The 21,582-nt window shown below is 38.1% G+C and overlaps 1 protein-coding gene across 1 annotated transcript in view; it reads left to right on the top strand.

Moving 5' to 3' along the window:
• Nucleotides 1–20,761, top strand: part of LOC145987043 (aminopeptidase N-like) — a 61,260-nt gene extending 40,499 nt beyond the window's left edge. The window contains exons 4-8 of the mRNA XM_083121503.1: nucleotides 1,054–1,259; nucleotides 8,175–8,342; nucleotides 10,379–10,525; nucleotides 18,363–18,444; nucleotides 20,591–20,761. Coding sequence (XP_082977629.1) covers nucleotides 1,054–1,259; nucleotides 8,175–8,342; nucleotides 10,379–10,525; nucleotides 18,363–18,444; nucleotides 20,591–20,761 — 774 coding nt within the window. The remainder of the gene's footprint in view (nucleotides 1–1,053; nucleotides 1,260–8,174; nucleotides 8,343–10,378; nucleotides 10,526–18,362; nucleotides 18,445–20,590) is intronic.
• Nucleotides 20,762–21,582: the final 821 nt, after the last annotated feature.

Below are 21,582 nucleotides of genomic sequence, written 5' to 3'. Positions count from 1 at the left end.
CTTCTGCCTTGAAAAGGCCAACTCTCCACAGATGTAGCAGAAGCTACCTGGTGGATTTCGACAGACAAAGTATATCAACTTAAACAAAAGCTGCAATCACAATGCTTAGTATTTTGACAATATATTGCAGGTACATCATGTAGCTTAGTAACAGAACTGCTAATATCTGAAACTAAGAAGCAGATGCTGCCAACTGCTCATCTGACAATTCCCTGCATTTATCACGAACGGTGAATCTAAGTAAAATGAGACTCTTTATTTACTTATATAACTAAACAACTGTCCCTGATAACGAAATTCTAATTACCGATTTGAATTTCCCATACCAAATTCCTTCAGAAGAAATAAAACCTTTGCACTACAGTGTAATTCTTGGATTTTGTAAAATTTTGTCGTTTGAATCTTCTCAGTAGATGATTCTGTTTATGCAGCTTCTGAAGGAGCCATTCATAAGAAGGGTTACGGCAACAAATATTGTGAAGCTCGAGTAGCTGGTAACTTATTTAATTTATTGCTCAAACATCAAAATGTGTCATTATTTGCAAATATTATTTTGCTTCGACGAATGTATAATATTGGGCATTTAAATTGAATGTTAACAATCATGTGCAAGAGTAAAAATGTAGTTCAAAATTGATGTTTACTCTTTGAAAGATTTGTTATAATATTGAAAGTTGTTTTGGATGTTAAAAATTTGAATGTTATGTCACTCTTTGATGTGCATAATTAAGAAGTTGTATCATTGAGGGATCCACAGTATGATGGCTATATTTTATTCAGCTCAGCAGGGGAGGTTATTGTGACCGTCATCTTTTTTTAACATTCACAATTTAAATGCATTAACGATAAAATCTTTGAAAAGAAGAAAGACATTTCATCATCACTGTTAGTTCCAAAATGTATTATGGGACATGGTGTAATACACAAAACTCGTAATTTGATTTCTGTGTTTTATTTATAACAAGAATTTATATATTTTATGCTTGATGCTAATTTGAAACCTAGCATCAAAATGCTGCATTGTCTAAAATAATGTTTGGGTGTCCCTTGCAGAACTACCAAATTTACCTCACAAACCCAGCCTACCAGGAACTGGGAGAAGAGGACCAGGAAGGGGACTCCCCATCAAGGAAGACGGCGAGGAGAATCGTACGAAGAATAAGGGTATTATTCGGAGCCAGCGAGCAGGTTGCAAAGTACAGGCAGGAAGTCCAGAAGTGGATGGAGTCGGAGAACCCGGACAATGAGGTGCCGGTGAGGTGAGTACTTTTGCTCCTTACCCCACCTCCTATATAGATTGTGGGAATAGAAAGTATGGCTAATTCTTTATGAAGCGAGGCCAGATATGAACAACTAGGTGAATATTCTGTGACCTTGTAGTAGCCGAGATATAGGACCTGAAGAAGTGAACAGTGGTTCCCGAAACGTTGTCGGTGAATAGACATTTTACGTAAGTAATAAATAACTTTGTATTTTTAATTTAGAAATCCGAAAGAATATATATAAAAGTCAGTAAGTTGCACAAACCTGAAGTATGAATCTTGTAGTAGATTTTAAGTCTTTAGCTCTGTTTGTGAACATTGTGTCTTAACTTATAGTAGAGCAAACGTACAGTAAAAAATGGCCTAACCCGGAAATAATTGCAACACAAATGTCTTTTTTGTCAGATTGTGCGGAATGGTGTAGTGAATAATACATTAAAAATTCACCATCCAAATGTTTGGGGAAAATGGCGGCAAAAATTCACCTTCAAAACTAAAAAAATGTAATATCTCGAAAGCGGTGGATTGTACACAAAAAGTGAAGATATCCAAAATGAAAGAGCAGAAAAGTTTATAAATTATAGATTTTGTTTAATAGAGCTACCATAAATTTAAATTGAATTAGATTTCTTTCGTTTTTAGAATTTGAGTATAAATTGGTTTCTAACACATAAAACAGCAAATATGTAAGAAACTACGTATTTTACGTCCAAAAATTACCGAACAAAATTCATTGCTTATGAATTCCTCTAGAGATTGCTTTTTGTTTCGTGCCATTAGTGTCAGGGATTGAGGAGATATGTAGTTTAAAACAGAGACATGCGATTCCCTATATCTTACGTGTTCTATTTCTTGATATTACTGAGAACGTAATACATTGTTTCTGCAGCGTTTCGTTCATTTGCGTTTATTACGTGTTGTTTCTGTTGTTTAAATATGTATGTACACAGTAACAGCGATCAGGTGTCTGAACTGAGCGAGCGGGTACGGCGTGGGGGGTGGGAGAAGGACATGGATATTTTGCTTTCTACTGCAATTAGAAAGAATCGTATTGAAAATGGAATTCGGGTAGATGATTTTGGGTCAAATCTACTGGTAGGCAAGGCTTAGCATTAAGAGACCATAGTGACTTTCGCTCACAGAAATTTTCTTTTCTTGCTAAAAAAATGTTCTGTATTTTTCGTAAGTATATCGGTCTCCTAAATGATATTATATATAGTTTTATACAATGTGTGTGTATAGATTGAAAAATCGGATGTTGTCAAATGACTTCACTGTGAGTCAAGGGACATCAAAGTTGAAAAATCGGATGTTGACAAATGACATCACTGTGAGTCAAGCGATCTCATCGTTTTGTACTCCTTCTACATATGAATACCATTAATATATACTTCTGTTGCAATATTATCTGTTTCCAATTCTGTTCTGTTTCCTATTATTTATCATTCCTCATGGTTAGAGCTTCTGAAATGTCTCGTCTGAAGTTCAAAAGATCATTTATTTCTTTTCAAGATTCTCCCCCACGTAGCATATCTCTCTCTCATATTCCAGCTATTATTTTATATGTATAATTTAAGTTCTCTTAATCCAACTGCAAATCACTAAGTCAACGAAATGAAATATTACTTCCAAGGTTCACTTCATGACTTGAGAAATATTCTTTACCAAGAATAAAATGAAGTCCATTTTGTCAACACCTTCAATCAAAGAGCTCTACTCCTTTGTCATCCATGTTGTGTGGATAAATCACTGACTGTCATTCAGTTCTCGTGGCAATTACATCACGTCCCTGCAATAGAGGAGAAACTTTATGTAATTCCTTACCTTCATAAATGGTAAAATATAACAGCTAATGAAAATTAGAAACAGATATGAATAGCATTCACAAACGCCACGTCCGTCTCCCCCTCGCACACTCGCCAAGGCTTCCCCCTCACATACACACTCCTACGTCAGCACGCAAACATTGACTTGCCCAAGAGTTTCATAGTTCTTCTTAAGTTTTAGTTCCTTTTAATTACTTCTTTTTAAAGAAAGGGGTGTTAACCCTTAGCACCAATCCCTGGGTACGCCACTACATACATTTGGATAAAAAATAACTTAAAATACACAAAAAGCCACTGAAAACCTTAAGTTGTGTACATTTACGTGTACCAAATATCTTGTAACACTATTGGCTCACGAACGCATTGCTTTATAATCTTAACACACTACTCACAATGTTGGCAAATAACGACAACAGATTTTTAAAAAATCTAGCTTCCCCAAAATACATGAATTTCACAAAATCATATGTGGACACATTAAATTGAGCATTAACAAATATTAGTCACATGCCCTATCTGTAAAAAATATTTCTTACTCATAATAACAAATAAAAGTTTACTCACGTGCGTGAAACAATGATCTGATTGTACCATACACCTCAGGAATGACGTCATCAAGTCTCCAATTCTGTTAGTCTTACAATGCCACAAACGGAAATATCGAAAAACAACATGTTGTCAATTGCCCGATTCATGATTGAAAGGAGTCGACTCAACGGATAAACGTCTGAGCACGTTCTAACCACTCCTGCATGGAGGTTCGCCTGCGTGTTAACGGTGTCCTAGATCATTCTAGGTAATTTACAACGTTCATTTGTCACATTAAGTAAGACGATTTTTACATCTGCACCACTCAAAATGGCTTCTGTGTGGCTACCTTTCTTCAACATTATTGTTCTCCAAAATCTTCCGGAAGCGTCAATACACCGTCTCATACATTAGCGTCTACTTCTGAATTGATTCGGCCAACGATTATTGAACGTATCTGAGAAATATGTTCCTTTGCAATGCACTTTGCTTCTTCAAGTAGAGTGAAGAGTGCTGCATAAACTGTGAAATTACTCCTCGTGTCTCTGGCTATGGCCTTTCCGGTTTGATTTGATATGTTTTAGTTCATATTATGTCGTTTTTCTGTCAATTTTGACTAACCGCGAACACGAGGACTGATGATATGGTGAGACGGATGAAGAGACAATATGGACGACAACACGAGTCCCACAGAGGATTATACTGACTGAGTCCAGGCGTCATAGCCTCGGTAGTCTTCAAAATGCAGTCCAAGGTGCACTACTTGGAAGTGAGGGCCTCTTCCGGTGATCATTGGTTATCGTAGGTTTAACAGTGTTACCTCCGTAAATGATCTCAAGGATTTGTTGAAGGCCTAAACATGCAATTAGATAAGCAACACATCTCAGGAAACTGATCTTGATATGTAGACCACCCAGCCTTAATATGGGCTGCTTCAGAGGGCTATCTGAGTTCTCATTGCCTACCATACACTGTGCGTTCATATATATTTGGTTGATCAAATGTGATGATATTTGTGTGATTTACCTCTTTGAGTGCCCACAAATATAGTGCAATGTGTATTGAATGCATATCCGGAAGTGAATAAATCGCTTGTTTCCCTGGATGATCACCTTTTTCGATTATTTGCCGCAGGACTTGCTACAGATAGACTTGTGTTGTGTGGTCCATATATGTTTGTGATTGTCCATTTATCCATCCTTATCTTCGTGATGAATCAAAAGTTGCAGAAAAACGACGTAATATAAACTAAAGCAGATCAAATAAATTCGGAAAGCCTTAGCCAGAGGCCCAAGGGATCATTTCATATTACATGAATGAAGCACACTTCAAGCTACTTGAAGAAGCAAAGTGCATTTTGCAAATGAACATATTTCTGAGATACGTTCAATAATCGTTGGCCTTTTCAATTCAGAAGTAGACGCTAATGCAATACATTAGGATGATCGATATTCTTCCGAATTTCATCAAAGCCGAGCGTATTGGGATGTGGAGTTTACATCTTCAACCAGTTATGCATGTGTTCTCCTTTGCTGCATAACTGCCTGTGCTACAAGTGCACGTCCGTATGTACAGGAAATGATGAAATTTAACATGTTAGCACCAGGTATCTGCAAAAAATTCTGCAATGGACTTTATGGCAAAGTGCCTGATTAAAAACTGTATCATAATACTTCAATGTATTGCAATGCCCCTACCCCCATACACATTTTATTTGTCCCAGCACTATGGTCTCCTAATGCTAAGCCTTGCCTACCAGTGGATGTGACCCAAAATCATCTGCCCGAATTCCATTTTCAATACGATGCTTTCTAATTGCAGTGGGCTACATAGAAAGTAAACTGTCCATGCCCTCCCCCCTCCCTTGCTTAGTTCAGACACCTAATCGCTGCTACTATGTGTATACATTTTTGAACAACAAAAACAACACGTAACAAACGGAAGTGAACGAAACACTGAAGAAAACAAAGTAATATGTTCTCGGGAATATCATAAGAAATGGAACACGTAAAATATCGGGAAACACATGACTGTGCTTTAGACTACATATCTCCTCAACCCTTGACATTAAAAGCGCGAAACAAAAAGCAATCGCTAGAGGAATTTATAAGCTATGAATTTTGTTCAGTAATTTTTGGACGTACATTACATAGTTTCTTACATATTTGCTGTTTTTTTGTGTCAGAAAACAACTTTTACGCTAATTCTAAAAATGAAAGAAAATATTTGAATCTTTCTAATTCAATTAAGATTTATGGTAGCTCTATCAAACAAAAACATAATTTAGCAAGTTTTCTGCTCTTTCAGTTTATTTATTTTTACATTTTGTGTACATACAATGTACCGTTTTCGATATATTACATGTTTTTAGTTTTCAAGGTAAATCTTTGCTGCCATTTTCTAAGATGGCGGATTTTCCCCAAACATTTGGATGGTGGATACTTAATGTATTATTCACTACACCATTCCGCACAATCTGGCACAAAAGAAAACATTTGTGTTGCAATTATGCCCGGGTGAAATCGTTTATTTCCTCTATTATTAATAATGTATGTAGAGGTAGTAAATGTGTAATTACCATTTTTATACTTCGTTTTAAAAGTTGTTGAAAAAGGAAGATGGTATTCGGCGTTCATTTTGTGGGAGATTGCATTTACCACGTTTGTTTCTCTCGATCTCCTTTGCTTTCATTTGTTTTGTTTTTTATTATCTCAGGGAGAGGCCATCGTCCCATCGCCCCCCTTACGTGTAGAAATTATCATTAATGAAATAATGAGCATCAATTGCAATCACCCTTGTTTCTTAATTCAACTTAATTTTGCATATGCTTTGTTCATAGTGAGGGTGAAAATAAGTGATATACTAAAGTGGTATGTGGTTGCGATGGTACAATTCAACATCCTTGGATGCAATGGTCTCTTCCATTGCATCGGCGGACAGTGGTCACTGCCAATGATGCACGGATATTAGGGTGCCGCTACCTTCAGGATTAAGAACTAATCCTTTGGTAGATACAACCTAATACCAATGAAACAATCACCACAGTCCGCCTCCAGCTAGCTAGTCGGTAGGGGTGGGACACCACTGAAGGTTTTCATTGCAAATAAAGATAATTACTTAAAACAAAAAAAAAAAAAAGATTGGAAACAATTTTACTTGAGTTTAATGCTGATATGAAGATAAGTAAATAAGAAAGTTTTTAGATACAAAAGTTCTAGTTGTTTGTGATTGACATTTTCGAGAGGGGATGATTACTGAATCACATGGGCTGGCGCACTGTTGTTTTAGTTTCGTTTTCTTACCCCTTCCATGGGTTCCTAGACGACACTGCCGTGGTGAAGCTCCTTTTCTTGCGTCCTGTGGTCCTTTATCAAAACACCGGTTCTGCATTGGTCAAACCGATCCATTGGTGCATTTAGTTCCTTGCTCACACTTATGTATTTTATAACACTGTCCGCACAATAAACTTGTACTGAAAATAAGCATAGCAACTTGGACGTCAACTTGTTTTTGTCACCTCACACACTTAGGTATCCTAACACTGTCCACAATAAAATTGTACTGAAAATAAGCATAGCAACTTGGACGTCAACTTGTTTTTGTCACCTCACACACTTAGGTATCTTAACACTGTCCACCATAATATCTCTTACACTCGGTACTGCTTAGTGGTCACCGACGGATCTCGATGGTATTCGACACCTCCGTCCTTCACCGTACTCGAGCCAAAAACTGTCTCCACAAAATTTAGAATGTTATGGTTATGCCGAAATTGAGTTGACTTTTTGAATTCTATTGGTTGAAATTTGGAGGGAAAAGTTACAAGCAGCAAAGGACAGTTTGCAGTGATGTCAAACCTCCTATGACTTCAGGCAATATATTCCCGCCACACCAAAGCAAAGTATCCAACCATATTATTATATTACTATAATTCTAGTGACACATCTTTGGAGTTTGCAACCAGTACAGGAGGATGCAGACCAGATGATTTGGACGTATAAAAGGGGTTATTGTGAGACAATGAGTTTTATGACTTGTGTCGCCAGAATGGCTGGAGAGAGACACACAGTTGACAATAGCAGTGGCTGCCTCTGGGCCATTAGTGGAAAGATGAATAGAAGAGAGAGCTAGGTTAGCCGATAGTTGCCAGATTTAAGATATTCGCAAGAACGTTTAGTGTAAAGACATAGGGATTTCAGAAGTAAAGATGGCTGCGATGCGAGGCTAGACTCGGGGCGAATCCGTCATGGGCCATGTGTGGCGATTTAGGGTTTGCGAGGGGGAATCTTACAGCAATACTGGCAAGAAGTTGCTGCGAAATCAGAGAAATGCTGGAAAACGTAGGAATATGAAGAAATGATAGAATTCTTGAATGATATTAGAAAATAATTAGAAATGAAATATAGATATGAACAGTGGTGGAAAAGAACTGTTCCATGGTTCACAAACAATAAGCATGATATTATTCAATACATTTAAATATTAATCGCACCGTCTATAGCATAGTAGTTTCACTTTTCTTCCAATGTCGATTACGGATTCTGCTTTCTTCCCCTAGCATCTCTAGAATTACCTTTTGCCGCATTTCAAATTTTGCATCAAGAGAAGAGTGGGATTTCCTGTTCGAGAGGTATCTCAACCTGCCCAGCTCTTACGACTTTGAGAGCAGAGACTACTTCCTTTCGACGCTGGCTTCCTGTGGTAGGGACGATTATAAGGTTCAGAGGTGAGTAATGGATTTAACTCTGCATAACTCGCTGAAGGTTTTAACTTAAATCCGATTTAGACGGAGCCTTTCTTTGCATATTTGCTAGCATAAATGCTTTCAAAAATCTTATAGCATTTTTTATGACAGACAATGCTTTACACGGTAGCATTTCATGTAACATTTCCGTTTGCAAATGCGATGCGAAGCGTGCAGAAAACATTGGATACTCTTCAGTACGAAAGGCATACGAGTTACGCGGCATTCACTTAATAACTAATAAATTTAAAGACGAATAGATGTAATTTATAAGAGGAATGATTATTTAATTTACAAGATACCGTGTAAACAAAGTGAAACCATTCATATTTTCTTTTGGCGTTAAGTAACCATAAATTTCACCTATATATTGAGATATTTCTGCCAGTGGCCGGTGTTCACAATTGAAAAAAATATTTATTCTTCTGTACGTGTACTGCTAAAAACTACATATTTAAGAAACGCCATTGATTTGTACCTAAAATGGTTACGTTTTAAATGTTTTTCCATTCTGTTGTATAGTTATTGGCTTTCAAAAATGTGAAGTGATCCATTGTCTTCGGCATATCTTTCGGCCGCCATTACATCTAAACTCGTGACCTAGAACTCGCATTCTGATTGGTTATGGTATTCCAAATGCTAAGAAAATTAGAACCGATTCTATCTATGAAAATGTCTTGGAATATGCTATGGCAACAAAATGATATAAGATTTCACTTTACACGGTAGAATTAAGAAAATGTTAAGAAAAAAGCCAAGGAAAATGCCTTCGTCTAGAGCGGGAATTGGGTTATCACAGATCAAAACGTTACGAGGTAATTCATGATCTCCATTGGTTATTTAGCAAGAGAAGCACGAGTAAATATTATTGAAAGTAATGATATAGTTATATCCCAACAAACAGAATAAATTATTTGAACATCATAAGATAGAATCCTTCTTACTTTCGGATTAAAAATGATTGATACTCGAGTTTGGACTCAAATTAGAAATTAACCAGTAGACCTACATAAAAACGAGTTAGGTTAAAATTTAGCTTATTCAATTATGCGTTAATCTATGCTAACCAAATTTATTTCAAGGATGCCTTCTATTTGTAATCGTCGTGAGAACAAAAAGTGTTTTTTTTTAAGTGTTGCAATTGATCGCTCTTTTTGAAATTCTATAAATAAAAAACGGGTGGTCCAATCTGTGTGCAATTCTAGTACGGTACAGGCAGAAATGTTCTTGACATAATTCTTAACACTTTTAAAATTTGTGTTGTTCTTATCAATCCTTCAAATACTTATTCTTCAGTATTGGATAGTCCTACAACAATATTGGTCTTGTTTTAAAGCTCATTGTTTCTGTTTTTTAAAATCCATTATCATTGTCAATTCATACTTGAGAAACCAATTTTTAACAAATGTTTATTCAATCAAGTAAATATGTACGTAGAACGTGGAAACACCGCAAACAGCAATGACCTTTTAACCGTGGAAACTGTGGGCTCTCACTGCTAGAAAGTGCGTGCGGTGTTATGGTTAATCTCATTCAAGTCCAAACACGAATCTTAGCATTTGATTCTCAAAAGCTTTGTTCCTTTTTTAATACAAGGGATTCTCTGTGTTAAAACACTCGGGCAATATTGTAGTAATATATGAATTTGCTTATTCTTGTGTAGTTTAATCTTAAATATTTCATATTAGACGAGAGGGGAACATTATGAATGGAAAATTGACTTGCATTACCTGAATAAAGTGAACTTCAGAAAATCAAAGTAATTGAAACAAGGCATTATCAATAAATAAGTCTGAGGCAAAAGTTAAATTGTTGGTTCAAGAAACTTAGTTACTTTTACAATCTTCGAAGCAAACATACCTCAATCCTTAGGAAGAAATTTATAACTTGATGACATATTGATGGTTGTTTTTCCATATAATTTGGTTGTTTACTGAATTCACAGCAAGTAATTTAATTGAAATGATCTGATATGACTTCATAGCTAAGCTATCTAAAATTACTTTTAATTTTTGCAGAGTACTGGATCATATATTGGCCAAGAAAGAAGGAATTTCCATCCGTCAAGCTATTAGATGGGTGTTTTATTATTTGAATGGTAATTCTTTCGGTAGGAACAACATGCTGAATCATCTCATTTCCAATCTTAACGAATGGAAATCACTGTAAGTAAGAGTTCAATATTTACAGATTTTCTTGATGCATTAAGGTACTTGTAGATGAATATTTTTCTCAGGTGAAGCAACTGCTGAAACATGATTACTACTTGTGAATCACCCTGTATCTTTTCTATTTCTAGATATCTCCTTTATGCAAATATTTGTTTTAAAAACCTTTTCAAATCTATTTTCGTAACAGAAACCCCTTCCCGCTCCCTGCACTTTTTGGCTCTCTCTGTTCCCACACATCTAGTTGATTACACGTTACAAGGTGCAACACCAACTATTCTATTTCGTGGATTTCGTATCAAGTAGGGCATCTTGTGTCTGCACCGTTTGCACTACGTTCTAAAGCTGTGTGGTGTATAGTCACGTGGTGTGTGCTAACTAATCAAATGAACATTTAAGGCAGCAGACAGGCATTTGTTGAATCTTGTGAACTTGAACACCTCCATGCGTCTACTTGGTTGAATGTCGTTTCATTGCACTAGCGTGACACCTGGATACACCAGCACTACACCTACTGTCAAAAAGTGCAGCGAACTAGACATGGACAGACGAAGCTCTGGCTTTCATTCAATTGTTTTTCACTCATGTTGAACAGCTTTTACTTCCTTATCAAGATTTCCTAGAGAGAGTACAAATTGAGTAAGTAACTATCTTACAAAATCTAAGGTAGATTTAGGGAATCTTTATCTATGGCTATGGCAGCCGGAAGCGACTCGCTCGCTTTGCAAGAGGGTTAAGGTGATATCCCAGATAAATGATGGAACACTAACCCAAGCAAAGGGGCTCGCACCTGTGGAATAAGAACAACACTTAAACATTCGATATTAACACTTCGGGGATGACTGGTCTGGCAGGGTTTTAAGATTGATTGTTAATTCATTTGCTTTTATTTACTTCGCTTTTTGTGCCACTTTTGGCTAATTTGCGAAGATGGGGATGATTGATGACATAATGAAATTGATGAATAGACACTCACAAACATTCATGCCCATGCCTGGATTCAAACCCAGTACCCCTGGCTTCGTAGCGCTATGAGCTAACCACTCCGCCACGAGGCCCGGCCGCAGGGTTGTAAGAACAATAGAAAGGGGAATAAAGGAATGTTCGTTTACCTGTAGATCTAGATCTGACGACACGGTCCCTGAAATGCCACTTCAATAACGCACCAGTCCCCGCGGTAACGCTTTACGTATCAATCGATAATCAGCCAATAACGTGGAGGCACGAACAGTTCTGAGTACAACTGGCTGAGAAATAATCCCTCGAGCTATTTATGGTGGATTCGAATTTCGATCGTCCGCGTTTGTCGCAAACGGTGCTTTAAGCATAACACTGCGTTTACTTATTCTTGTTTCATACGATTTCGTGTCAGCGGATTTTTCATCCGCTGTAGATTGCCGATTGCCGGTGTGTGCTTGTAGGAAGCTGTTTCCAGCTGCTTCGACCGGGCCTCCTTATAAAGTGATTAGACTATCGAGTTATGACTCCAGGGGTCCGAGGTTCGCGTCACGTATTTGGCATGATACGCTATTACCAAAATGGAGTATTTATAATTGATTCACGATAGTTTTAATTCTTTTGGATAGGGAGATAACGTAGATATTATAATCTTTTTGATTGTGTGTTTAGCTACCAAAAACGAGATCCACTGAACGACAGTATCTTCTGCTCATCAAAATTTTTTGAAGGATTGCAATTTATACAATTCTGATTGAAGGATATTTGGGGATACAATAACCCTATCCAAAAATTGGAGGAGGTACTTTGCGCCCCTATTTCTCCAGTGCTTGGTATTTTAAATAACCGTTTTCCTTAACATTACATTACATTTTTATTGCTTAAGATTTATGCTGTAGTGAAAAATAGGCTGGAGTATTTTTTTCAGAGAAGAATGACTATCATGTGTCAAAAATAGATTAGTATTAATACAAGATAAAAGTTACATTATGTTTGAGTGTGTGATCAAAAACAATTATTAAAAAAAAAAGATTGATACCCAATTGATTGTTACGAACAAAAAATGTACAGGTGCAAAACAAAGAAACATTCAAATCAAACAAACAGTCCGTGTCGAGTTCGCTGCACTTTTTGACACTTGGTGTAGTGCAGGTGCATCAAGGTGTCACACCCAATCATTGTTTAAGATATTGTTTATATAATTGATTTCAATCTGTGTTACTGGTGAAATAAGACAATCTAATCTACCGAATACACAAGAACTACTACAATCACAGAAACGCTGACCAAACTCAACAGGATATAAACGTTGATAGGGTCATATGCAGTGGCGGATTACCAATTAGGCCCACTAGGCACGTGCCTAGGGGCGGCAACTCTTGGGGGCGGCAAATCTTTTTTCCAGAATATCAAGAATAATAAAAAGTGTCTTACGTACACAGTGACAATTTACACCTATGAAACCAATGTTTCAAATCAACGGTTTGCAACACTTTCGCTTCATACGAAAGAAATTGGCGATTTGGCGTTTTTTCTTTTTTTATGCAGCAGGCAGCATGAAGCGAACAAAGTTAAGTGGGGCGGCTTATCGTAAACTTGCAAACGAAAAGCGTGAAAGAGAAGCAACCTTACAGAAAAAGCTTGGTACAGTGGACACGTTTTTAAGGCGAAAGGAACAAGTGATTTCCGAAAACAGTCCAAAAATTGAAGTGGAAGCGGCTACATCGAGTGAACTCTGTGAAACGCAAAATGTCGAAAATACTGTGGGTTTAGTGGAGGAAGAAAGTGAACCTGAGACAGTGTCCCCTCAGTTCGTAGGAGTTCCTGATTGTGACAGTGAGAGTGCAAATTTCGTTAGTGACGATCCTGCCGAGTGGTGTCTGAATGAGTCTACAATTGACATTCTTCTAAGACGTGGAATTAATCAGAATGCTGAAAACGATTTTTCTAAATCGCAAAGACTCATAGCAGGTAAGACAAGATTTTTTAAATAATAGTGTTTTTTTCGTAAACTTGTAAATGGAGAATCAATTTTGCGGAATTATTTGGTATATTCGTGCAGCACTGGTGCCGTTTATTGTGCATCATGCAGGTTGTTCAAGGGCAAGACAAACATCGCAACTCACGGCATTTCAGACTGGAAAAACATTTCAAATATTCTAGCATCACACGAAAATTCTGAAGAACACAAAAACTGCGAGTTGGCAATCTTAACGAGGCAGAAATCTGTTGGGACCTTGGGGAACCATTTTCAATCACATGTTCAGACGGAACTTACGTACTGGGTCAGTGCAAATAAGTTACTACTTTTCTTTTGAGAAGGGCGCACATTACGTTTGTGCCTAGGGGCGGCGAGGAAGCTTAATCCGCCACTGGTCATATGAAAGGAGAAGAAGAATTATGTTATTTACAGTATTAAGCGGTTTGTATAGAAACATATTTTCTGGTCCAGTCACGGTCAACTTAGCATAATGTCTGCACTTGTATAATGGTACTTTTGGAGATTTAAGAAGGGTGCGCAGTCATAGATATATTCTTAAATTCCACGGACTGTTTTCATATAAATGCTCAAAAATGTAATATATGGAGAAGAAAAACAACTACAGTTATAAAAGAAAACAGCCAATTACTCTTTTTTAGGACATTAATTTTCGAGTACTCACATGACCAACCGGCAAAGTAAAATTATTTCAAAATTCCACTACGACGTTCTGCGTTGTACTTCTATTTTCTGTTTTTGTTATTGTGTATGTCATATAATTCTTGAATTAATCGCAAACGATAAGGAAATGAAGATAGGATAAAAACAATGATATACCGATGTCAGATCAGGTTTCGAACCTGGAACCGCTAGCTTCGATTTACTATTTTCGAATGGTATTTTAAAATAAGACAGCGTACACGGATAATGATAACATTTGACCAAAGTACGGGGGGAACGGATTATATTTTTGCCCCGAACACAGAAATCTATAACTAGCTTGGTACAATGGTACAGCGAGTTGCGAAAGCCAGGGGGGCTCTTATTAATCGCTTATTACATAAAACTGTGATACATAATGACACCTTTTTTGTATTATTAAGTTTCGTGCTTTAACATACTTCGAAAATATGATTAGTTTTCGGTTCAATCATTCATTTTGGTTTTGGGACGAGATAGCACATGACTGCAGACAGTGTGACATGTCGCGGATGCCGGCATTTTCGACCCGTGACATCCCACATATTTAGTATGCATATTTATGTTACATAACGAGTACTAACCTGTGTTATGAGAGTTGTTCAAAGTGGTGGCCAATTGCATTCACACATTTCCGGAATCTTTTGATGATATTTTGATTGACGTATTTCTTCTGTTTGCAAGTTGTTTTCTTGCCATTGTTAACCCCTGCCGGACGTGTGCTGGATAAAAAATATTCAGAAGAGAATTGGTTCTTAAGTCCGAATTTTACTTGTTTCGAAGCATATAAATAATAATATATTCAAGGAATTGCCTAAGTTTATTAAGTTTGAACATTTTCATTTCACTACGCAAATATCAAGTTTAGAAAAATTGATAGAGAAAAGACGGTAAGAAGAGCGTTTTCTGCCATAACGTAAGAAAACGACCTGGGTAAAAATACCCAGATAAATAAATACTTCTCAAGTCCGAATTGTAATTGTTTTAAGGCATGTAATTAGTAATACCTTCATTGATTAATATCACATTATTAATTTTTAACATTTGAATTGAATCACACATTTGATGAGACGAGGAAAAGAATAACACATTGGAATATCAAACTGAAACATATTACCGCGAGTTGGGTGAAATTTACCCAGGCAGTGTTTCTACAGCACTGAGAGCGGAACTAAGTGACTATTATTTGTGGGGAACCTCTAAAAGTAGAGTCTATAGAAACAATCTCCACATTATATATAAACTGAAAGACAATGTACGTACGAACAGAACTTGCAAGAATTACTAAAGAGGAACTTTTGCATGTTACAAAATGTCATCAGAAAGTGCCGAGAATGCAGTTGGCCACCACTTTGAACAACTCTTATATACAGGTTAATACTCGTTATGTAATATATATATATATACTCTATGTGATCAAAAGAATCCGGACACACCGCGAAACGTGTGTTTATCATAGAGGGCGACACCGTACTGCCATCTACCTCGTGGAACACATAGGCAGCTAACTGAGTAGTCTGCAGACAGTGTGCGACAGCAGTATGGGATGGTCTGAGTAACTTTCAACGTGATCAGTTAGTTTGGTGCTACTTGTGTAGGAAGTCTGTGTGTGAGATTTCCACCCTCCAAAACATCCCTCTGTCCACTGTTTCCAATGTTATAGTGAAGGGACGTGTACAACCCAAAAGCGTGCAGGCTAACCTCCCATGTTGACCTCCAGAGACCATCGAGTGTTGAAGAGGTTCGTAGAGCATTATCGGCAATCATCCATCGCCACCATCACACAGGAATTCCGAACTGCATCAGGATCTACTCCAACCACCATTACTGTTTGGCGCAAGGTGCGGCAACTTGATTTCCATGGCCGAGCAGCTGCCCATAAGTCAAACATCACACAGACAAATGCCTAACGCCGCTTCGTGTGGTGCAAGGAGCGTCGAAACTGGACCATAGAACAGTGGAAAACCGTTGTGTGAAGTGTGTAACGTGTAGCAGTGTCCACGTTACAAATATGTATATAAACTTAATATTTTCCTTTCTTTGGTATTTATAATTTTTGGGTGTTAATGGTTAATTACCAAGAAAAGTGGAACCCACCTCGTATATAGACTATACATCCAGATGTTAAATATAAGTTCAAAGAGTTTGTTTCTTTCTGCCAGCAACCTGAGCTGGAATTTCATTATCGGGGACAACAATGCGAGAAAGCAATCGCTATTGTGTAGAAGCCAGGCAGACTCAACTTTATGTAAACGTTGAAACCGGGGAAAAGACGAAAGATTAGGCTGTCTTCCCCACGCTATATCAGTCTTGTCCCTTGGCGGACAATAATTTAACTAATATCATATTAATCCCTGATTCTTTTACTGCAAGACGGTGTAATCAGAATTTAGTTATGTTAAGGTAAACGAAAGTTATGCCCGCGCAAGACAAAACCTGTATTTAAAGAAATTTTGCTTAACATTTTAACGTTGTAAACTTTCTTTCTTTTCTTTGTTGTCTTTTCGTTAGGCCGTTGCAGGGAGAGAGGGGAGTTGGAAGAAGCCATACTCCCTAGTCAAATTAAATGCTGAGTGTAACAATTAAAAATTATATTGCATATTTAATATTCACAAAAGGGTAAAATTAATAATTTTTCTATGTAGCTAATTATGTTCCGCTTGGATATTTTATTAATATGTATTTTATTGTAATGTAAAATTGAAGTAAAGATAAAAGTTGGTAAATCCTTCACGGCACCGACAAATCCTATATAAGCAACAAAGCTCGGTGGCCCGTGGCCTTGTTGTATTCGTATTCCAGATAAATACGGAACTTGTATTACCGTCTTTTCTTTTCATACCCGTATTTCTGCGCTTACTTCCACGTCGCTACTAGGAGTTAGATTATTCTGGATTACCTTAGGACAATTACTTAGCTCTTCTGGTCAGAAGGCTTATGTTCTCCCAGTTCTATGCTCCTGGTCAGGAGATATAATTGAGAGGATTGCGATTGTCTTAGGATATACCGGAATTAGGGATCGGTCGATAGACTGTTAGTAGTCAACGTTTGTGTCCCTGGTCAGGGAACACCTTTTTCTTATTCTGTGGTCACGGATTAATTTTCAGTTCTCTGGTCAGAGGCTGAAAAGAGACAAAGGAAGTTGGATACTTAACTGAATATCGACAGAACCTAGTGGGAAAAGGATTGTTGATTGCTTATAGAATCTTGGTCAAGATCTATAAGTACATTGAGAACCTTTGACCTAGAATTACGAGGGACCTTACATCGAGGATTGAAGCAGCCGGAATAACCCGAACCTTGAGCCGAGGAGACTCAAGCCCCGAAGAGATATTGAGTGTGAAGCCGAGGCTCAATAGACCCATCGAACCAAGTACGATCCAGGGCGGATCCTTACAAGTGATGAATCACAGTACACAATGTGGCTATCCGATGGTAGGGTGTGTGTGTTGAGAAAGCCTGGTGAAGACATCTACCAGCCTGTATAGTGCCGACAGTGAAATTCGGAGGTGGCGGGGTTAGAGTGTGGTCATGTTTCTGCTGGAGGGGGCTTGGCCCCCTTGTTGCTTTACATGGCAATGTCAGAGCACAAGCTTACGTTGGCATTTTAACAGCTTTCATGCTGCCTACCATCGAAGACCAGTTCGGGGATGACCTTTGTGTCTTTCAACACGACCGAGCACCCGTCCATACGCCAGGGCTTGTGGGGGAGTGGTTTGACGACAACAACGTCCCACTAATGGACTGGCTTGCGCAGAGTCCTGATTTGTTTTCCATAGAACATCTCTCGGATGTTTTGGATTACCGACTTCGTGCTTGAGCACACCGGTCCACACCAGTACCTCTTTTCATTTTGGCGCTCTGCGAGGAATGGGCTGCCATTCCTCGTGAAACCTTCTGGCACCTGATTTAAAGTAGGCCTGTGAAAGTGAACGCTGTCATCAAGGCTAAGGGTGGGCCAACACTGTATTGACTGCCAGTGTTGCCGATGGAGGGTTACCCAAACTTGTACCTAATTTTCAGGTGGGTGTCCGGATACTTTTGATCACATAGAGTATATATATATATATGCATGCATGCTAAATATTTTTGCTTAAAAATAAGCGGGACGTCACGAGTCGAAAAAGGCGGCATCCGCGACATGCCGCGCAGCCTGCAGTCAATATGAACTCACTGATTCGTGTTATTCTTTGCTAGGGATGCTGACCACCCTACATTGTGGATAGATATGTTTAAAAATTCCATTGTGCGTATCAATACAGAGGAATATCTGCAGAAGGTATGAATGTTTTCAGTTTCTTTTTCTTTTAGATTAATATTACATTCTCCCCATTTGTTGATTGTCATTGAACACTTCCCTACCCAGATAGCACAGTAAGCTTGCTTCAAGCTTCAAATAAGCTTTTCATGTAAAGCGAACAAGCTTGCTGTAAGCTTACAACATGTTTGAATCAAGCCAACTAGTTACCACCTGTCAAGCAAGCTTGTCACCGAAAACTGCATCATTGAAACAAGTTTGCATCATGTTAATATCACTGTTAATATATTATTAAACTGTTAATATTGAACTGGCTTTGAGAAGCTACAAGCAAGCTACATCAAGCTTCTCAAGATCTTTTGTGCTATCTGGGTATATCCGTTGTTTTGCTTTCAAAGCATTAGGTGTACGGTAAGCGCCATAAATGATTCTAGTTTACCCTACAGTTAAGAGAAAGCATGTTGTATGCATGATGACATAACATTTCAGGATTATATACTTCACCTGCAGAATGATCGGCAAAGTTGATGGTAAGGTTTTAATATGAATTTGTTATTAAGCCAATTTTTGCTCATATAGGCTAATCGAGACAGAACCTAGAGCTTAAAGTGAAACCGAACCACTACGTGCGTTCACAAACCCTTTATTACAAGGCTTTACTACTAGGCATTCGGAGAGACCCCATTTGTGTTTTTTTCTTCTGAAAAGTGCTGTTGTCACTTTTACTTACAGTGTTTTGACATCCATTCATTCACTGCGGCGTTATACTCTCAAGGCCTCCACATTGTAGAAAAAAGCACAACACAACCGAGCAAAGATAATGCAACTGCAACTTCATGTTAAGGAATTTATAGAGAAACTGAATTGGCACGTTGACAGTGCCTTAAACGAACGCTATTGGTGAAAAAGGTTTGAGGGTAGGATAGTTTGGGCTCGACATGGACTTGACATATGGTTGTCAGAGGGAAACTGATCTTCCTGAACTTTCTTTGAAGTTAAGGGGCGTTCAAAGCGTACTGGGACCTTTTTCTAGCTAGAGAAGTAAACATCCTAGAATAAATCTAAATGCAATTGGCATGCATCAAAAATGTTAGGAACAATCATCAGTAACTTAGTATGAGGAAATTTCAAATCCTAAGAATTATTATTATTATCTTTTAACTCAGAGGTAAAATTACATTTAATATTTCTTTCCGATCGAAACACTGTTGCCTTGTAATTAATGCGTGCAGTGTTCGATCCCCGATGGAGGCAGATTGCGCAGTGGCTCGGATCCCACTTCAGTTCCTATTAGCCTATCTAAACATAAAATGACTTAGAACAAATTTGAATTAGACCAGAAAGAAAGAAATATCTCGTGGTTGCTTCGAAATTAATTGTTCCTGAATCAGTGGTGAATTCACGAGGTGGACCGAGGGGAGGGGGATAAGTCCCCCACTTCCCAAAAAAATCAATAACGTGGCAGAGCATTCGGACAGTAGTTTAGAAATTTGGCAATCATGTTCACCTTTTTTTTCATCCACTTTAATTTAACGTAGAACGTACTTTTTGTGACTTTTTCGCCATAAAAAACTTATAATTAAAAGTCAAAAGAATGAATACATTTTAACATTGTTCGGTCTGCTAACTAGGAATATGTAATAAATATTCATTTTCACGGAAAATCAATCATATGCACATGCAGGGATGCTGTAATGTGAATTTCAATTGTCGCAGGGAATGTCAACTTCTTGCAGATATTTCAACGGTTAGCCAATGAACAATTTGGTGTGGTATGGTGGTGACGTGCTTGTGCAGGCTTATCTAAATTTAAACGTAATTTAATTACATGTCAGAAGTAAGAGTAATTTTGAAATATTAGTGTTGATTTTATTAATGTTACAATTCGCTGCCCCTGACCTTCCCTCCCCGTGAAGTTTGGTATCCCTTCTGGAGGAACGTATCTGGATTCAAAACTGTCCTGAATCATGGTAAAGATAGGGACTTGAATCAGGGTGGGGCTAGTGGCTCACAGTAGGAACGTTTTTATTCCACCCAAGATCGCAGCAAATCATATTATCATAATAAGTATCTTTCATATTCCTATTACTGGGGGCGCCCAGCCTAAAACAGGGCTGTGTATAATAGATATGTTCCAGTTCCTAATTATACCTTACTTTGTCTGCAGGCGAAGAAACTTTACGACGATCACAAAGGAGAATTTGGTTCTGCAGAAGAAGAGATTGTCGAAGAGCTGTCAAGAGCCAAGGTGAGTGTTCAATGGACAGAAGAGAATGCTGGTGTCATAAAGGACGCTTTGGAAGAAATTAACAAGCAATTTGAGGACGAAAGCCTATGAGTTCCTTCCTACGAATTCTTCCACAGTATTCTGGTCCATGCGACATAACAATCAAAGCTTGACAATAAGTCACCAACATCCAAGACATTTATCTATTGTTGACGTTTTAATATTGTAGTATAAACTTGCAGAGAGTGTTTACTACTGTGGAAAGTGTATCATTATATAAACTGGTACATAATATAATCAGTTTGCATGCAACAGTGTTTTTATTATATTAGTATATACTTGACCATTTGGATTTCGATACATATTTTAGGATAAGTCTCTCTCCCTGTGGGCCGCCTTGTTCTACACTGATCGCAGGCCCAACTGGCGGCTGAGCTACTTTTTGCCACATAGCTTTATCGGTCCACCAATCGCTTCGGGGAGTGTGTGCCTCGTTGAATGCCAACAACCTCAGTTGCGAAGTGAAAGCTGTAGACGTAACATCGATCTCCCGTTACAACTTTTTTTTATTGGCTTGTTTGTGTATTATTGTACAACTTCTATCCAGTAACGGCGCTGATCAACTCCCCCCCCCCCCCACGTTTTACAGTACGTTTGGCAACATGCTGTGTATCACACGTTCATTTGTTTCGTCACGCCAGGATCTTTCGGTGCCTTGTGACTCGGGAATACCCGATGTCAGTCGTAGAGAATTTAACTCATCACTGATTCGTTGTTTCCCAGCCGCCGGTTGGTGGGTCATTAACGCTCCACACCAGTCCGTGCGCTCCGTGTGCGAGCACCTGCCAGGAAGGTTCGTTCCTCGCTGTTTAGCTAACGTGAGAGCAGCGGAATACACATGGGAATACATGTACTGTGAGACGCCGAGAACG

Source organism: Lepisma saccharinum, chromosome 4 (assembly GCF_977018435.1).
Source record: "Lepisma saccharinum chromosome 4, izLepSacc3.1, whole genome shotgun sequence".
Taxonomy (NCBI): domain Eukaryota; kingdom Metazoa; phylum Arthropoda; class Insecta; order Zygentoma; family Lepismatidae; genus Lepisma; species Lepisma saccharinum.
Note: the sequence above shows the minus strand (reverse complement) of the source record. Positions and strands in the feature narration are given on the sequence as shown.